We start from the raw sequence: 19,937 nt of genomic DNA, 5'->3' as shown, positions 1-19,937 counted from the left end.
ATTTTATTATAAATACTTAAGTTCTCTAAATTTGAGAACTTCACTCTGTAATGAGAAGATAAGCCTCATCATTTATGTTAGAGATGTTGATAAAATAAATCGAGTTTTAAGCTCAATGTTGTACAGTTCATAGGGATTAGATCCATCAAAGGCCTCTTGAATTTGAAGTAGCCTCCCAGAAAAAGAATTATTAAATCGCTTTACTGATCTGATACATTTTCTTGCTAGAGAGAACATATCAGCAAGAAGGGCATGCAAATGATGGTAATGTTAACATCTCAACCAATCTACTTCTGACAAGTTTTCTTAAGATCTTCTTGAATTGAAGTGGATTGAAAGCCTTGTTGGCTAAGTATAGAGCATCTGGGAGCATGTTATCCTTTTACATAGTACATTTACTATTACTTAGAATACCTGATGTTATTAAGGACTTTGACAACATAACTAAAGTTATAAAGATACATGTATTAGATGCATAATATCTTATCCCATCCTCGAAAGCATTAGAAAAAAAAAAAAAAAACCCTGCTTTTAGATGGCTTTCCATTTCCAGTGGCCTCGCTGCCCTGGATTTAGCCATTCAGCACCTGCAAGTAGTAGAGTTCGATACAGAAGTTTCAGGAGGGTTCTTTGTTTCTTTATGGGAGGATGAGATAAGAGTTAATGTCAGTCAGTATTCAAACAAGTTTTAGGAAATGGTAGGCATTTATATTTTTTGACTTGACCATTGACCTTTCAAAAATTGAGCTTGCCGTATGTAGAAAAATGACAAGTTCTCTTTGAGTCTTAGAGAGATAAAAGTGAATAGAAAAGAAGACCTTGGCTTTTCCAGATTTGTGTATCTCAGAAGGGCTCTGGTGGTATGGATGAGAGCCCAAAAGAAAATAAAGTATGTACAAGAGAAGAGCTCAAAGAAGGAATCCCAAAAAGGGAATTTAGTTGAAATGATATGGGGAAATGACTGTCCTTACATAATTCATCTAGCTGAGTTGCTTTTGTGCATGGTGGATGGAATAACTTTCCCTCTTTCTTCGTCCGCCTCTTGACTTCCCAAGGGCTCTGTCCTTTTCTGGGTGCTCTCTTCTGAGTAATACAGTCTCACCCACAGTTTTTTTTTCTGTGCATCTTCTGATCCCCACCAAATTGGTATTTATAGCTATGACATGGCTCTGTGCTCCACACTCATATTTCAGATTGCCTTTTGGACATAACCACCTTGATAGCCCCTCAAGTACCTCACCCTCAACCTATGCAAAACTGAACTTGTCCTCTTCCTCAAATGTTGTTTGAGGTACCTGGGGGACACCCTATGAATATCTTTGTATTAATGCCATTGTGGTTTATCTTGTCATTAGGCCAGAAATCTTGAAATTTTTCTCTTTTCTTTCTTGTCTTTCACTTCCACATCAGAATGGTCATTGTATATTTCAGTAACCTCTCCCATGTTTAAAATTTGCTCCCTTGCTTCCAGTCTTCTGTTCATTTGGCTCCTGGGCTATTTGATCTGACTCCAGTCTGGTCTTCTGGTCTCTTGCCTTGCTCTACTATAAACCATTCCCACACTGTTGACATAAGAGCCCATCCAAAATGTAAACTATGATAGTCTGTCACTTAAAGTACTTGGGTGACTTCACAATGCTGTAAGGACAAGTCCTTAATCCTTAACGTAATTTATATGGTCTGCATCACATAGTTCATACTTTTCCTGTCTAGAACCTCCTTGCTTCTCTCTCTCCATGTGTTTCACTCCTGAACAGCTAAGAGACTTTGTCTTCCCTCAGCTCCCTATTCTCTGTCTTGTTAGAAACTAAACACCTGTTCTTTCCCAACTTAATTCTTCTGGATGGCCTGGAAAATTTCTCCCCATCTTTGAAGACTCAACTCAAATGTTACCTCCTCTTTGGTTCTTTTGTACTTTATACTTTTTTATTTGCTTATGAGTTTTTAATTGCACTTAATACATTATATACATTATATTTTATTTATTATTTACATGCCTGTCTTCCTTTTTAGATCCTTACCTTTTAAAAAAGGTAGGGGCTGTGCCTTATTTTAGAGTAACTACAGATGTAACACAGGTTATTAACAAAGGATAGGTATTTAACAGTATGAATAGTATACATATTTGGAATTCTCAAATATTTTTAAATGATTATAATAATAAAGAACTTAAAAATAATCACGGCCTTAGTATATCACTTCAGTTCATTTAGAACTCATTACTGCAATGTTGAAAATGGATTTCTTATTAAAGTTAATTATAAATTTCATTCAGATTAGCCACTATCCTTAAAAAAAAAAAAAAAAGAAAGAAAGAAAGAAAGGGAAAAGCACCAAAGAACTAAACTTTATTTCTGAGAAAAAGATTTCCAGTAGATGGCATTGTAAGACTATTTTTGTTTTTCTTGCCATTCCTTTTGCTGGTAGAATTAAAGTTGTTTCTTTCTGATTGCTGTGGTTTATAAAAATGATTACATCTATATAAAATCATCTTATGGACAGATTGAACGGCCAGAAAACCTACTTAACACATCTCTAGGCTTCTGAGTCTATTCTTTCTGCCAGCTCGTCCGCTAAGCCACTTTAGTAACCTCACAGGTTCTCTCTCATTGCTTCCTTCATTGAAAAATACACTTATGGGAAACCCATTATGTGTAGGCACAGGGCTAGCATCTGATGACCAAACAAGATAGATACGGATTTATTTCCTCTGGGCCTGCCTTCATTTTCACACAGACCCTGAGTATCAGACCACGTAATGAGAGGTGTGTACTCTAGTGGATCAGAGCTGTGGTCTAGAGCAAGATTTTATTGCCAGCTACCTTAGGCAAGGTACCTGATGCCACTGCCTTAGTTTTCTCCCCTGTACAGTGGGGGTAGTAGCTGTGCCTATCTGATGGGTGTGTTTTCATGTGCGCCCCTATGTGAAGCAGCACGACATTGCCTGGCCCGGTGGGTGTTAGCTATTAGCACTGTCATTACCAGGGTTGCTTTTGCTGCAGAGCTGGATGGGCAGCCCGAGTTGAGTGCGCTTTGGTGACTTATGCGTCCATAACTGATGGGTTGTCATCCTGCTATCCCTGATCTACTTGAAGAGCTAAAGATTCTGAAAGATTTAGAAAACTGAGAAAAAGAAATGGTTGACTGTGGTTTTATCAGCACTTTAGAGGTGATATGTTTGGTTTTGGTGGGTTCTTATGTTTTTGTGTTGCTGCTGCTAAAACAGTTAAGCACCAACATTATGCAGGTTTCCTATAGAAGCCGGGCTAGCTGGGTTCTTGCCATTCAGATCCTGCAGTTGTGGTCAAAGCTTCATGTTCAGTACTGTTAGCAGCTTGGATTCAGGTGAAGCCTTCTCATTTGGTTCATGGCCTTGTGGGCCAGAGAGTAAATACACGTGCACTGGGAGCCTGCAGGAGGGAAATGCAGAACTGAACCTCTCATTCTTATTTCAGATTCCACTGTGTAAAGTAATCAGGTTCAACATAGACTACACAATTCATTTCATTGAGGAGATGATGCCCGAGGTAAGAGAAAAGATTACTTAACCGCCTGATGTAGTTTGCGCTTTTTGCTTATTTCACACTTAAATCTTTGAACCATTGAACTTGGCCAGCTCTGGCTGTTTGCCATAGGAATGCCCCCAAAGAATGGTGTTCACTGTCGAAAGGGTCAGTGAGCTGTGGTTCTAGGTGCAAGGTTAAAATTTGGATCATTTTCAACTTCTGTTGACCTAGTTTTGAACTTAATTCTCATCTTGCATCTGCTGATCGTAACATTACATCTGTTTCCAGTTTGTTTTGGATAGGGAACAGATTCTGGTTACTGGTCGTTATCAGAGGGGAAATTAGAACAGTGAAACCAAATCTGATAGCTGTTGGAATAATCTTATTCATTATCTCCAATGACAAGATCAATGCTTGGTTCATTTTTCTTCCCATGTATTTACATATTTTTCCTAATTGTTTTTCATTGCAGATGCTCAGCAGCAGATTTATCTAAATATATGCAAGAGGTTTAAAATTCCAAAGCAAGATTAATGTGAATCTCAGAATGATTCATTGCCTGATCTTGAATTTAGTGGTGTCAACAAATCACACTAAGAAATAACAACTAGACAGCAAACAAGCTTGTGCACTTAACATTTGTTGAGTTGGGGTCGATTTCCTGAGCCCCCGGCTCTTCTTGCAAACCTTGTTTAACAGTGAAGCTCTGTCGTGGGCAGTGGAGCACTGAGGGAGATTGATGAGCGTGACACACAGGCCTAGTTTGCACCTGTTTCATTACGAGCACGTGCTGGTAACTCTACCTGTCTTTTCAAAAAGAATTAAAGAGAAAGGGTGGCCCCTTCATTCTCCAGCTTAGAAGGGCTTTTTTGCTTCCTTTTGATTTTTAAGGTCATAAGCCTTCATTTGCTATTGTAAAAGTTGATGACTTCTGGCGTGATCTCACACAGGGTGATTTATGAACCCTGAGCAAGACAAGTAGGAGGAAGAATTATGAGACAAGTCTCACTTGTAAATATATCATCTGTTAAGCTTGTTTGCAGGAGAAATTTTGGTACAAAGTCTTGTAGTTTTTCTTAGCCCTCTATTTGCCTTCATTAAGAATTTGAACTTTTTTTGGCACAGAAGATCTCTTTTTATGGTAATTGTAATGGTGATTCTTGGTGTGTTTGAAGGGTGAGAGTAAGCAGGGGTGGGGTGAGGGGACAAACCTATAAGAGCCGACCAGTGTCTTGTGTGTGTGTGTGTGTGTGTGTGTGTGTGTGTGTGTGTAGTTTAAATTAACAAAAAATCCCCAGGAAATTCGGATTCTGAAATTTAATTGGCTGGAAAAATACAATGAGATTTTAGTTTTTAAACTTCATGTTTTATTTGTTTGCAAGGACTGAGTTTACATTTTTGTAGGAGTGCTAATGGCAGTATTGCCTGCTTCATTTATGTCTCAAGTCAATAAACTGTTATAGGACAGTGGCCAAACTTCTTGGGAAATTACATGGTTTTGATACACATTTTTAAGACGCTTGACTAAAACAAGTGGAACCTTCAGTCAATATACATTTATAGTAATACAGTAATTTGATTTTGATTTATTTTTCAGAATTTTTGTGTGAAAGGACTTGAACTCTTTTCATTATTCCTGTTCAGAGATATTTTGGAATTGTATGACTGGAATCTTAAAGGTAAATAACAAGATTTAAAGAAAAGTATAATGCTTGTAGAAGAACGTTGTAGTATATGTAAAAACTTATAACAGTGGGGAGACGGTTGAAATTCCTTTTATTTTTTAAATAATCAGGGAAAAGTATGTTATTCCTAGGATCAGCTGCTATCATTTGACGTGATAAGTTCTTATGGATCTTATTTTAAATTTTAATAAAATTTGACAGTGGTCATTACCTAAGATTACCGTTATCCATTACTTAACTGATACCTAAGAAGATGATATCAGTTACTATGAGTAATTACCTTGATTTGTGTACACTAGAGAAAATCTCAGTAGTTAATATTTTAAATCTATTGAACTTTACTGTAATAAGCTTCTTTCAAGATGACAGTTTATTAAAACAGAACTTCAGTTAGCCTTCAAAACACACATATACATTTTGAGCTACATCAATTCAAATCTTGGTTCTTAGATAATCGTTCATTCCTTTGGAAGTGTTTGTATTCCAGCAGACATTGACTTATTTTTAAAACAGTGTGTTGATGAATGGCTTTTCAAACCAAGTTTTTAATAGTATTTGTTTCTTTCCCCCCAGTGGTATTGATTAAAATAGAAAAGAATTAAAACACAAGCATTTTATATCATTCAGTAGTTCAACTATAACAAAAATCTTTATATTTTTGGACTTCTGAAAAAGTTTTACTGTATATGTCATACACAAGGTATATCCTTGGGGCCTTTATTCTCCTCTGACTTTGGGTAGTCCCCTAACTGCAGTCTTCATTGGATGTTTGTGGCAGTTATCACATGATTGATTGAACTGTTGGGGAGAAGAAGGGGTGGTGTTTTTTTATGTCCCTACTTTTCCGGTGGTGTTTCTTTGTGGTTATCATAAATCTTAGGAATTAAGCCACAGTGTTTGTTTTCTAAGGCTGTTTTATGTATTTCTTTTTTTCTTTTCACTTGTTTGCTTTAGGCCCTTTGTTTGAAGACAGCCCTCCCTGCTGCCCAAGATTTCATTTCATGCCACGTTTTGTGAGATTTCTTCCAGGTAAATCTTTTGGCTTGTCAGTGACCCGGTGAGATAGTGCATCTGAAAATAAGCCTGCCGTTCTCTTTTTAGTCTGTAGGGACAACTTCCCACCTCTCTGACCCTATTAATTATCTCCCTCTCAGGTCAGGGATGAAATGCAAAATTTTACGCTTTGATTTGGACCCCTGTGTAATTTATGGTAGCCCCAAATTACATGAGCAATGGGACATGTTTATAAATTTATAAATTTTGAAAATCTATTTGATAAAATGTCATGCAAGTATTAAAAGTAAGATGGAAAAATGTTGCTCTAAAAATATAGTTAGTTGGAAAATAATTAGTATAAAATTTTATATGCAGTATAATTATAACTACACTAAAAATTACTGCAATAATAGGTATATTAATGTAGTGATATTATTGGTGGTTTTTTTCCTATTTTTTTGACATATTCACTTTGCAGTGAAAAAAATGTTATTTTCTCACTAATTAAAATATATAAGTATATTATTTTTATTTTTTTAAAGCAGTATTTTAAGTTTTAAATTTTTTTTAAGAGTCTAGCTGTGAGATATGGCGTTATATTTTGTGTTTTTTAAAAATGGCTGGGTTTCATGAAATCTTTGATGCCTTTTTGTTTGTAAAATCGTCACATAAATGAATTCATCCCTAGAATCTCATTCTGGCATCTCACTTTCTGGAGACATCTTTGAATTCATCCACCCTCTCATGTCCTAGTCCCTTCGTTTCTTCCTGAATCCCTTTTTCTCCTTGTGTATAGCTACCTTTCTTGGCTTTCTCACTTAAGTCTTGTGCTCTGACTTCTGTCTCTCAGCTCTAGCAACCTCAGTCCCATCACCTTCCGTTGAAATGTCAGTTTTGTTTGCTTGTTCTTGTCCTGTTTCTGGGTCACTCATTGATACTGGGGAAAAAACAATTAGCTGCTGCGATGCATCTGTGGTCCATGATTCCAGCTGGGGATCTTTTCAGAATGTAAAATGTGATGTGTTGCTGACATGTCCGCAATTTCAGGAAGTCAGCCCTATGTTCATGCTCTCCTCATGCCTCTAGATGTCCTGCTGGGGGCTAGAGACCTTACCTCCCCTATGCCTCAGAACCCTGGTTTGAGCCTGTCAGCCCTTGGTCCATTCACAGCCCGGCTTTGCTCGGGCACCCCACTCCCTCTAACCCCCACCCTGCTGCAGCTGCTGATGCCAAAGCCAGCCTGCCCACCATCCAGTGGGCACACTGCAGTTTCGATCTCTTCCCTGAGCTCTTGACCCTGTGTTCTGTGTGCTAAGCTCTCCTTGCTTTCCTCCTGGCTCTCTGATTTGTCTTTTGGGCCTTTTATTTCTCATCTACTCATTCTAGTTTAGATTTGCATCAAGATTTTGTCCTTGATACCCTTTCCTCAATTCAGACACTCAGTCACAATGGCTTATTTTTATTTTAGGATAGAGTTACTCATATTTTTGGTATTATTGTTAATGCTTATTTCGTTTGGAAAATGCATTCAAAAGCTTTTCTCCTTTGTACAGCTGGTTTTATTTTATTGAGAAGTCTATTCATGTGGGTGCGTCTTTGATTTTATAATGGAGCTTTAGCAGCAAACTTACTAGAAGACAGTGCTAGAGTGAGCTTGTTGAAAGCCTTTTCTTTCTTCCTCTGTCTGCCTCTAGACATTTTATGACCAGGCAAATCTCTAAAAGGAAGTGGACGGTTTTAAAATCATCTTAAACAAAAATCTTATGTCAGATATTTACTTTGTGGGATTTGAACTCTTGCAAAATGTTTCTTATAACTATTGTAGGGATAACGTTTAGGTTGTCATAAAGAAAAAGGCCTAGTGATTTATTTTTAAATGGGATTTACCTTTTCATTAGACTTCCCTTTGAAAATACATATATTAAAACACCCCGAAAGATACAGAAAAAGATACAGAAAGATACAGATCTAATGTATAAAATGTATTTTAGTATTGAGTGGCAAATTATAATTGAGTTGTTTTTTATGGTATGGCTTCATTAAAATCTTTTAGAAAATGTTGAATTAAAAAGAAAAACATTTTAATATATATTTTCTTTTTTTTTTTTTTCTGTGCATAGGCTGTTGCTACCTAGTTGTCATCTTACTAATATATGATTTGAATCCTAGTTTTTACTAATTCATTGAGCAGATGGATAATTTTAAGGAACATGGTACTTAGTGCCAAATTTCTTATCAAAAGAATAGCATCAATTTATGCTGCCATGAAAAATGCATTCTTAGTCTTAACATTTTGGACCTTTCCTCCTCCCTTTCTTCACTTTTTCCTCCTTCCTTCCTTCCTATAACTCCATGAGGCTAAGGAGTAAACAGTGTCTGTCTTGTATCAGTGCTAGCTTACTACTGGGCACATTGCAGAGACTCAATAATTTGTTTACTGGCTTTATTTAATTGATCACAAGAGTGCCTTAGTTAATTATTCATGTATTTTGTTACTAATGAGAGTGAATGTACTTTCAAACATTCTGTGGTATTATCTCTTATTTTTAAAAAGTAAACCTTTGAAGTATAGCACAAACACTGAAAAGTGCACATAGCATAAATACAAGACTCAGTGATTTTCAAGTAAATACACTGTGTTCTCAGCACCCAGATCAAGATTACCAGCATTCAAGACCCCTTTGCACCTCCCAGCTTCTCAAGGGTAGCCTCTATTCTGACTTGAAAACACCATGTTAATTTTACCTGTTGTTTAATTATAAAAACTAGAATTGTGTGTCCTTTTTGTTTTTGTCTTCTTTTGTAATATGTGTTTTTGAGACACCCGTTCCCATTAACTGTAGTTGGTTCATTCTCATTACTACATAGTATTATATAGTGTGACAAAAGTGTATTTAACCTGTGATTAATGGACATTTGGGTATTACGTATTTTTGGCTCTTTCAAGTAGCATACATATATTCATCATTACACTTGTATGTGCCTTTTGGGGAACATGTATTTATGCTTTCCTGTTGTGGATATTTACCTGGGAGTGGACATTCTAGTTGTGTTTATTTTATTTTAAGCTTTATGGATAGTTTCCAACAGTTTTCCAAAATGATGGTTTCATTTTCCCCATCCACCAGCAGTGTATAGGATAGTTCAGATTATTCCACATTCTCACCAACACTTGGCATTTTTCTTTCTTTTTCAAGTTAGCCATTTTGATGAGTGATCAGAGGTATCATATTACAGTTTTAATTTTCACTTCTCTAATGACATGAAATGGAGCATCACTTCATGTATTAACTGACTGGATATTGTCTTTTGAAATGCCTCTTTGAGTTTTAGTTTATTTTTCTGTTGGGTGATGTATGTCTTTTTCTCATTTATTTGTTAGGTATACACACACACACACACACACACACACACACACACCATATTTGAGACTTTTGTCTGATGTGTAGGTTGCCAGTACCTTCTCTTTGGGTTGCTTTTTCATCATCTTCATGGTGATTTGTCATGGAGAGACATTCTTAATTTTAACATAGTCCAAATTACATATTCTTTTATGCTTATCTTGTTTATGAAATCTTTGCCTATCCTAAGGTCATCAAGATACTCTCCCTATATTTTCTAGAAATTTAGATCTCTCATCTGTCTCAAAACTTGTTTTTCCAGTTGCTATATGAATCAAGTCCTTACCTTTATTTTTTTTAAGATTCCTTATTTTCAGTATGAATATCTAGTTGATCCTCAACCGTTTGTTGGTAAGGTCATTCTTCACAGAATTCAAGTGTTACTTTGTCCTGTATTGGCCCAACTGTGTGTGTGTGTGTGTACACAAACGGTATGAAAGTATATAAAGTAAAAAAGTAAATACCCCCTTCTAGACATGTGAAAATGAATAGATGCTATATATGGTTTGGTTTGTATTCATTTTACCCTATATAAGGAAATTTATGCTTTTCTCTTTAGGTGGGGATAATGCTAAGCATGTTTTACGACTTACCTTTTTTACTCAACTATGTCAGATATCCTGTATAAAAATACATTCCTCATTCTTTAACACCTTCATAGCATCCCATAGTATGAGTGGACGTTAATTTTTATGACAAATCCTCTAGTGACAAATATTTTGGAGGTATATTTTTTCCCCATTATGTATAAATACTTTGACAGTGGTGTTATGCATCTATAAGGTAGAATCCTACAGGTAAAATTATTTGTTATGATAGCATTTGGAAAAGGTTGTCCGTTGTACTCTGGAAAGGAAATGATATGTAACTCTAACCGGCATTTTTAGCAGTATCCTTTTTTTGTATATCTGCCAGCACTGGATATCACGACTTTTACAGTTGTGTCGATCTGAGAGACACAACATAATCTCACAGTTATTATTTGCATCTTACTTGAACTCGTATGAGAATGAGCAGTTTTCATATATTTTAGGTATTTCACAATCCTCTTGTGGTCATTTGCTTTTCATCTGTAGCAATTTATTATATTTAATTCAAGTTTTATCAGTCATTATCCTTTTTCTTTAGTTTCCCAGTTTACCCAGTAAGATAGTTTTGAATAGATCGTTTTGAAGATAGTTGTTTCATTTGCTCCATACAAATTTATCCAAAATTAAGCTTATAGTTTAAACCAGGGATTATTTAATTCAGGCTAATTGACCAGGAGTCAAGTCACAGAGCAACCAGTTTATTGAGATTTTAAGGATTTTCTCAAATTTTTATTTCCTTCCAGTACCTGCCTCTACCTTTGGTGGCCAAACCATTGATAAGAGCTCTCATAGAGTTAGTTTAAGGTTTTATTCTTGCTGGAGCTGGGGCTCGGGCAGGGCATAATTCAAGAAAGGAAAGCTGCTTTTATGGGAAAGGCTGTTCACTGGTTATATTATCCCTGTTAGGAAAGCTTCAGGATTCCTGAATCAGTTTTGCAAATCGGTTATTGTGCAGATTGATTTCTGGAAATTGCCCCATTCTGGAGAAGTAGTTTGCAGGTATGGCTGAGAGAGAGCCAGAGGCTGGGAGACTATCTCAAAACTCCTGGGGAGCCGAGTCTGGTTTTAAAAACCATCAGTTGATACAGCATCTTTGTCTATTTGGAAAGTAATGCTTTTGGGGGGAAGTTTAGAAAATAGCCATTAATACAAATTTTCAAAAGTTAAGATTATGTAAAGACATGTTCGTAGGAATATACAGGAGACACGATAATGCAGTTATACAGTTACTCTCAGTGTAGGCAAAGAGGAAGGTATTTTTATAGTTCTTAAAATAACTATTACACTGTTGAGAAATGCTCGTTTAACCAGCCATATTCTTACCACAAATTCCCTAACAGATTACCCCCCCCATATAAATAATCAAGCAATATAAACTGAGAGAATTGGGTCTCTAAGAAACAGTTTATAAAGTCTGTCAGTTCATTAATGACTGTCCAGATTCATTCCCTGAAACACAAACTCCAGTTCTTCCCGAATAATGAGCCGTTGTCACAGTTCCAGTCCCAGTTCTGGCAGAATTCCTGCTAACCTTAGCTTACCCGCTCTAATTTCTCATTTATATCATGTCCTATTTATCTCAGCCAATGAGATAAAAATTACTTCCTAGCCTTCAGTGACATAGTTCCATAAATCCCCAACATAAACATGTAGCAAAGCAGACAAACCAAAAGAGCCAATTCATTAACATTAGTAAATTCATGGCCGTCTGTGAGCAAGTGGCTATATTATTTATCTGCTTCAGAAAGTCATTCCCAGAGATATTTATGGAATGTCTTTTTTACTGGACTGGGCATGAGGGATGCAGTCCTTGCCCTGCGGGCTCTGACAGGACTCTAGTCTTGTCTTCCTTTTTTAATATTTCTGTAAAGATTGCGCCCCAGTACCCAACCTGGAGCAGTGCCTCGATCCTCCTCCTCGGTAAACCTTGCATTTCAGGTTCTGTGTCCTGGGTTTATGCTTTGTCACAGTGGTAAATATCTGTCTCTTCAGACTTCAGTTGCCATTTACAATACTTAGCAGGTTTCAACATGGATTTATAATTTCTCCTTCAACATTACTGACGTTGCATCTGATGTATGTGTGCTTTTAAATGTTTCTGGTTTCTCTGCTGCTGTAAAGCTCTCCTTTCTCATTAGCAGCTTTACACCCAAAATAGGTAAAAGCGTTCTGACAGGCATTTGGTGGCCTTTTTTCTTTTTCTTTTTCTTTTCTTTTAAAAGATTTTATTTATTTGAGAGAGTGAGAGAGTGCGCGTGCCTACGGGTTGGGGGTGGGGCAGTGGAGAGGGATGAGCAGACTCCCTGCTGAGTGCAGAGCCTGAGATAGCATTTGACCTCAGCACCCCGAGATCATGACCTGAGCCGAAATCAGATGCTTAACCGATGAGCCACCTAGACACCCTGTGACCCTTTTTCTTTATCTCGCAGGTATTCTTCTCCTAAACTGGGCCCTGTCCTTGGTTTGTAGGCTCAAGTATTCCTCTCTTCCAATAGCTTTTTTAGTTTTTCAGTCTTTTCACTTTAAATTCATAGCACTTAGTCTATTTCACTTCTATTTGCAGTGCCATGAAGTCAGCCCTCTGTAACTGCTGGTGGGGACATTTCAGTGCTATTCTGTCTACCTGGCATTGCATATATTTGCTCCTTCTACCATACACCGCCTTCCCCAAATAAAATCTGAACCTTTTTTTCTAATCCTTACAACATAACAACACTCTTCCTTCTTACGGCTTGCTGGGCTTCTGATGGGTCCTTGTAGGCCTGCAGTGCTCTTCAGTGAGACTACCAAATATAGAGATTATGAGCCAAATACTCTTTTACTCTTTTCTTGGTTCCTAGTGAATCTAGTCAGTGTGCTAGTTCTTCTCAAGGCTCTCTAGAGTTCCTTTCTCTCTCTGCTGTTCTCTGTGTGTACACATGTGGTGTAAATCAACATATTCTGGCTTTAGTGTTCTCTTTTCCATCTGTTTGCCTCAGACTCCCTAGAAGTGGAGACTACTGGGGGCTCAGACAGACAGGCGTTGCGATAGGCATTATGGCTTTGCTGGGCTCCTTAGCGAAGAGGGGAGCATCGCTGATTAAGGAAAGCATGTTATATGCAGGGAGATTGAAATGTCTTTTGAGACAGACTCTTGAGAAATATGCCCTTTACAATGGAAGTTTGTTCATCAAAGGTGACTCTTGGGTTTAAAGCAGATGCTTTGTAATGAGACATAAAAAATTTCACTGCTGTGAGCAATAATCTGAATCTCAATAGGTAGAACATGTCCTCATGTGGGTTGATTGTATTTTAGTCACTTCTTGGACAATTTTTTTTTTTTTTTTTTGGAGACTGGCTTTGACTAAGAACTCTGTTTTCAGAGTGTTATCTACAAAGATTCCTTTAGGAACAGTTCTGATTAATCATCATTAGCCTAGATGCTTCTTGAGGGCTTAGAGCTTGTGTTTTGTTTTTTCCATGACTGTGACATGGGACCACTCTAGTGCCTGGAACATAATGGTAATAAAACCTTTCATCAGAGAATAAAATCCAGAGCTCTTCCTGTGCTCTGTAGAAGCTTTAAAAGACCCAACCTCCCTGCTACGTCTCTCACACTCTCTTCCTTACCTCATTCATCCACGTTGCCTCTTTGCAGTTGCTGGAACACGTCAACCACACTTTACCGTAGACTACTGCTGTGTCTCTCTGAGACACTCTTCTCCCAGATTCCTGCATAATGGGCTCCTTTGCTTCTTTCTGGTCTTTGCTCTCATGGCACCTCTTCATAGATTCCTTCCCTGACCACCATTTTAAATACAGCTGCAGTCCTTCGGCCATTTTGATTCTTTATAGAAGAGTCTTTATCTTGGCCTGGTCTGTTTTGTGGTTGTTTTTTTTTACTGTGTCTTGCCCTTCTCTGGAATATAAAGGGTTTTGGATTTTTAGATCACCACTGCACTTCTAGGGTCTGGAAGAGTGCCTGCTGCATAAAAGGTGCTCAGTAAATATTTGTGAAATATAAACAAGTATTTAATGAATGAATGCATGCCTGCATATATGGTAGTTCTATAGCAGCAATGCTGTTTAATTCCATAACAACACGTATGAGATTTAAAAAAAAAAAAAAAAGGCCACACAGATGAAAAAGAAATTCTGATCTTTGTTCTCTTCTTTCTCAGATGTGTAGTCCTGTCCAGGTTCTTACCCCCAACAACTCATATTAAAGAACTTTCAGGACACCTGGGTTGCTTAATCAGTTAAGCATTTGCCTTTGGTTCAGGTCATGATCCTGGGGTCCTGGGATGGAGCCCTGCATCGGGCTCCTTGCTCAGTGGGGACCCTGCTTCTCCCTCTGCCTGCCACTCTCCCTGCTTGTGCTCTCTTTCTCTCTCTCTGACAAATAAATAAATAAAATCTTTTTAAAAAAAAAAAAAGATCTTTCAACCTCTTTCTAGTACCCCAGATTATTTGGGTGCCATTAATTCCTCTAGCACAAATAGGACACTCTCATTTGTGCCAACCCAGCCCTACCATCTTGGTCCCTTGTTTCTCCATGAAGTGTTTGGCCATATATTGGTATTCCTAGCATATCTCATGACCTGAGGGGGTAGTCTGTGACCTCTAAACCTTCAGAGCTCTTGTCCTTTCTTCAGTTGGGATTAAGCAAAGAAAAGTGGTACAAGGTGGTTGCACATATTGATCAAGAAGTTAAGCCCAAAGAGAAGGCAGAAGCCTGTGAACCCAGTATTATGCCTTTGGTTCATCAAGTACCAGATTAAATTGGCTCTTTCCAAGGTACTTTAATTGTGTCCTTTGTTGTTTTTATCCTCTGTACTTGGTAATATATGCTTCTGTAAGCCTCAGAGTACTTGGTATTTTTTCCATGTACTAACTCCATAATGATCTTCATGATATTAGTACAGGCTTTTTAGCCCTATTCATCACGGCAGGTGCAGCACATTAGCACCAAAAAATTAGACCATAATGCAACAATAGCTTATTGGAAACATCCATAAATATCTCATAAAAGCTTAGAATTTCCTTAAGACAGTAATATCACTTCTAAAGAGCTTTCATCTGTTACCTTAGAAAGAATGATAAAATATTTAAGACATAACATAGTTCTGTATATTATGAACCGTGGCTCCTTATGCTAGGTGGTTTTAAATTTATTTAGGTAGGCACTTTTTTTATATTCATACCTCACAAATGGAACCTTCTATCATTTATAATGTTGTTATTGCCATTTTAGTAAATGAGATGGTTTATGAGCACTGTTCATCAATGAAACAAATGGCTTTTGTATTATTTGGCACCTGGTTAAACAATGTAAATTCTAAATTACTTCTTTATAAATGCTCTTTTTCCCCTCACCATCTTGTTTTTCCTTATTGGGCTGATGATTGACTGTTGAATAGCTGTATTTTCCCCTTTCTTTCCACTCCCACCCAAGATGGAGGAAAGGAAGTGCTTTCCATGCACCAGATTCTCCTTTACTTGTTACGGTGTAGCAAAGCCCTGGTCCCTGAAGAGGAGATTGCCAATATGCTTCAGTGGGAAGAACTTGAGTGGCAGAAATACGCAGAAGAATGCAAAGGCATGATTGTCACCAACCCTGGAATGGTATGTTCTAGTGCTTACACTTTCTGAGACTTAACCACCTTCTTTGCAGTTTGAGTGTTCACAAAAACAGTAACAGAACATTTAAAAAGTTTTAAAGTATTCATTCTTGTTCTTTGAGTAATTTTTCCTTTTAAGTATTTAGTAAATAAAAAATGCTAAAATGTCATCATATTTTAGTAGTAAGTTCATCTGATTAGTAAATTCTGCCCATTGCGGAGAATGTCGAAGTTTTTAGATATGTTCAGATCTGATTTTTTTCTGAGTATAAAAGTAATATATCTTCATTATAAAAAGTTAAGAAAGCAGAAACAGCCCAAAGAAGACACTAAAAGGTATCCATAATTCCATTTTCCATAGATGTTACTATTCATTTTTCTAGCCTCTTTAGAGATTTTCATATTGTTTTAAAATTGGCATTATACAATTAAATATTCATTTTTAGACCTTTTTCTTCTCATCCTCTTCTAGAAACAACAATCACAAAATTATCTTTCCATAGTCTTAAATTTCTTTACAAGTGTAATTAAAAGGCTCCTAAGTTATTTAATTAACCCCGTATTATTGGACACCTTGATTGCTTTCAGATTTCTGCTATCACCAGTATTGCTGTACTGAATTTGTATGTGTGTGTATAAACACAAATATACATGAACTTGTATGTCTTTCAATATGTGTCCATTTAATTTTTAGGAAGAAGTCTTATAAGTGAAGTAAATAGGCTGAAGATAGGTACATTTTTAAGGCTTTTGATACATGTAAACTGCCTTCTAGAAGGGCTGTAAAATTTGCACTTTGACCAAGAGCGTATGAGCATGTCCATTTGTTCATATTGGTTATAATGTATTAGTTTAACAAAACTGGGAGGGGAAAAAAAAAACTGGGAATAGGGAAAAAAATTTATATAGTTCAGTTTGGTGTTTATTTTGGTTTTGGCAAAAATTGATATTTTAAATGTTTTTTGGCCTTTTCTGTTTTCTTTTGATAATGGCCTACTAATATCCCTTGTCTAATTTTCTTTTGTGATATCATTGTCATTTTTTATTGATCCTTTGCCATACTTATTACAAATATTTCCCATTTCTTTGTTCCTTAAGTGTTTTGTGTTAAAATTAGCTTCAAATATTAACTTTTGAGTAAAAATATAAAAAACTAAGAGCAGAGAATTAAAAGTTAAGTGGGTTTCTCTTATAAAGAAAATGCTGCTTTATATATTTGTATGAATTATAATTTTTTCTCTGAAGTTTGTTATTGTTTCATAAAATAGTTAGATGTTGGCATCTTATCAGAATAAAGTTTTCCAGAAATGGAGAATTAAAATATTTTTATGTAAAGAAACAGAATAATCTATTTAAACAAAGCTGTTGTTTTTAGAAGGCTGCCAAATTGTTTAATAGCCTTGATTCATAAAAATAAAAACTCTGGATCAACTTTTTGTAGCATGACAGTAACATCTGCACAAACAAAATGTTACTATTTGCAAATCAAATATTCCAGCTAATACTGATTATTTCAAACAAATCTAGAAAGTGAAAGTGTTTAATAAAAGCATGTTTAAGCATAAAACTAAGAAAAGCATACAATTTTTGCTATTATATTGTTAAGCCACATAACTAATTGTTAAAGTAATTCTAAAGGAAATATGCAAATCATAGCATTATAATAGTGTAACTGAGAATTTGATTTTTCTTCTTAAACAGTTGCATACATTTACATTTCTCCTGCTGATTTTTTTTTTTTTAAAGATTTTATTTATTTATGAGAGAGAGAGAGAGAGCGAGCACAGGCAGAGAATGGCAGGCAGAGGCAGAGGGAGAAGCAGGCTCCCTGCAGAGCAAGGAGCCCGATGTGGGACTCGATCCCAGGACGCTGGGATCATGACCTGAGCCGAAGGCAGCTGCTCAACCAACTGAGCCACCCAGGCGTCCCTCTCCTGCTGATTTTATAGCGGGGTCAGAACATGGGTGGGAACGAGGGTGGTGAGAGACATTCCTTTTCATCTTGGTGGGTCTGCTTGAAGAGTTCCATGGTCTACAGTGCATGTACACTTTGGGAATACTTTTACCTTGGGACTTCTTTCCATGGTATGGTTAACATTTCTTGAAACCCTAGAATAAGTTGGAGAGCTTTTGAACATGTAAGAATGCCCTGATGATCCCCACCCCATGTATACTGCCAAATAGAGGGACCCAAGGATCTGTTGTTAAAAAAAAGAAAAAATCGAGCAATCAGAGCTTCCAGACGTGCCTCTCTCCCGGTTTCCTGGGGTTTCCTCGCAGCATGGCCCCCAAACGCCAGTCTTTGCTCCCGCCTCAAACGAAGAAACCGAGACTGCCTCCTGCCTCCAAGCCAGGGCAGACGTCAACATCTCAGCACTTGCATAAGGGAGAAAAAGAACAGCAAGAAGCAATTGAACATATTGATGAAGTACAAAATGAAATAGACAGACTTAATGAACAAGCCAGTGAGGAGATTTTGAAAGTAGAACAGAAATATAACAAACTCCGCCAACCATTTTTTCAGAAGAGGTCGGAATTGATCGCCAAAATCCCCAATTTTTGGGTAACAACATTTGTCAACCATCCACAAGTGTCTGCACTGCTTGGGGAGGAGGATGAAGAGGCGCTGCATTATTTGACAAGAGTTGAAGTGACAGAATTTGAAGATATTAAATCAGGTTACAGAATAGATTTTTATTTTGATGAAAACCCTTACTTCGAAAATAAAGTTCTCTCCAAAGAATTTCATCTGAATGAGAGTGGTGATCCATCTTCAAAGTCCACTGAAATCAAATGGAAATCTGGAAAGGATTTGACGAAACGTTCAAGTCAAACACAGAATAAAGCCAGCAGGAAGAGACAGCATGAGGAACCAGAGAGCTTCTTCACCTGGTTTACTGACCATTCTGATGCAGGTGCTGATGAGTTAGGAGAGGTCATCAAAGATGATATTTGGCCAAATCCATTACAGTACTACTTGGTTCCCGATATGGATGACGAAGAAGGGGAAGGAGAAGAGGATGATGATGATGATGAAGAAGAAGAAGGATTGGAAGATATTGATGAAGAAGGAGATGAGGATGAAGGTGAAGAAGATGAAGATGATGATGAGGGGGAGGAAGGAGAGGAGGATGAAGGAGAAGATGACTAATGGAACACTGATGGATTCCAACCTTCCTTTTTTAATTTTCTTCAGTCCCTGGGAGCAAGTTGCCGTCTTTTTTTTTTTTTTTCCTTTTTCTTTTTCTTTTCTCCTCTCGTGCTCATTCGCCCTGTTTTTTGAAGTCTCCTTTTTCTCTCCCTTTATACCATGGTTCTCAGCTTATTTTGGGGGGAAATACCTTGAGCAGAATACAGTGGGAAAAGAATCTCTACCCCTTTTTGTTCCAAATTCATTTTTGTCCCTTCCTGTCTCAACAAAAACAAAAACTTTATGGAATCAACACCACCGTGCTCTGTGGGAAAAAAGAAAAACCTTCTGCTCCCTTAGCTCTGCTGGAAGCTGGAGGGTGCTAGGCCCCTGTGTAGTAGTGCATAGAATTCTAGCTTTTTTCCTCCTTTCTCTGTATATTGGGCTCAGAGATTACACTGTGTCTCTATGTGAATATGGACAGTTAGCATTTACCAACATGTACCTGTCTACTTTCTCTTGTTTAAAAAAAAGAAAAAAAAACTTAAAAAAATGGGGTTATAGAAGGTCAGCAAAGGGTGGGTTTGAGATGTTTGGGTGAGTTAAGTGGGCATTTTGACAACATGGCTTCTCCTTTGGCATGTTTAATTGTGATGTTTAACGGACATCCTTGCAGTTTAAGATGACACTTTTAAAATAAAACTCTCTCCTAATGATGACTTGAGCCCTGCCACTCGATGGGAGAATCAGCAGAACTTGTAGGATCTTATTTGGAATTGACATTCTCTATTGTAATTTTGTTCCTGTTTATTTTTAAATTTTCTTTTTGTTTCACTGGAAAGGAAAGATGATGCTCAGTTTTAAACGTTAAAAGTGTACAAGTTGCTTTGTTACAATAAAACTAAATGTGTACACAAAAAAAAAAAAAAAAAAAAAAAAAAAAAGATGATCTCTTCCAAAAGACACCAGTTCCTAAAGTAATCAGTAAGATTTTGTTTTTCTTCTTCGGTGTGTTTGGAGAAATAAGTC

The 19,937-nt window shown here is 37.0% G+C and overlaps 2 protein-coding genes across 7 annotated transcripts in view; both read left to right on the top strand.

The window, feature by feature from the left end:
• Positions 1-19,937, top strand: part of DROSHA (drosha ribonuclease III) — a 120,905-nt gene that overhangs the window by 35,770 nt on the left and 65,198 nt on the right. For all 6 annotated transcript variants that reach the window (XM_032861917.1, XM_032861921.1, XM_032861922.1 and 3 more), the window contains 4 exons: positions 3,456-3,527; positions 5,104-5,185; positions 6,146-6,220; positions 15,613-15,782. In XM_032861917.1, the coding sequence (XP_032717808.1) occupies positions 3,456-3,527; positions 5,104-5,185; positions 6,146-6,220; positions 15,613-15,782 (399 nt within the window). The remainder of the gene's footprint in view (positions 1-3,455; positions 3,528-5,103; positions 5,186-6,145; positions 6,221-15,612; positions 15,783-19,937) is intronic.
• LOC116870280 (protein SET) lies at positions 18,045-19,826 on the top strand. The gene has a single exon (XM_032861924.1). It carries the CDS (start codon positions 18,060-18,062, stop codon positions 18,927-18,929), a length of 870 nt encoding a protein of 289 aa, XP_032717815.1. The 5' UTR covers positions 18,045-18,059; the 3' UTR covers positions 18,930-19,826.

Source organism: Lontra canadensis, unplaced genomic scaffold, assembly GCF_010015895.1.
Source record: "Lontra canadensis isolate GAN:19392208 unplaced genomic scaffold, GSC_riverotter_1.0 scaffold22, whole genome shotgun sequence".
Classification (NCBI taxonomy): domain Eukaryota; kingdom Metazoa; phylum Chordata; class Mammalia; order Carnivora; family Mustelidae; genus Lontra; species Lontra canadensis.
The sequence above is the reverse complement of the archived record's forward strand: the minus strand, read 5'-3'. Positions and strand labels throughout refer to the sequence as shown.

Excerpts from the sequence above, each read along its gene's own strand:
- LOC116870280 (XM_032861924.1), top strand. The coding sequence starts at position 18,060 with ATGGCCCCCAAACGCCAGTCTTTGCTCCCGCCTCAAACGAAGAAACCG.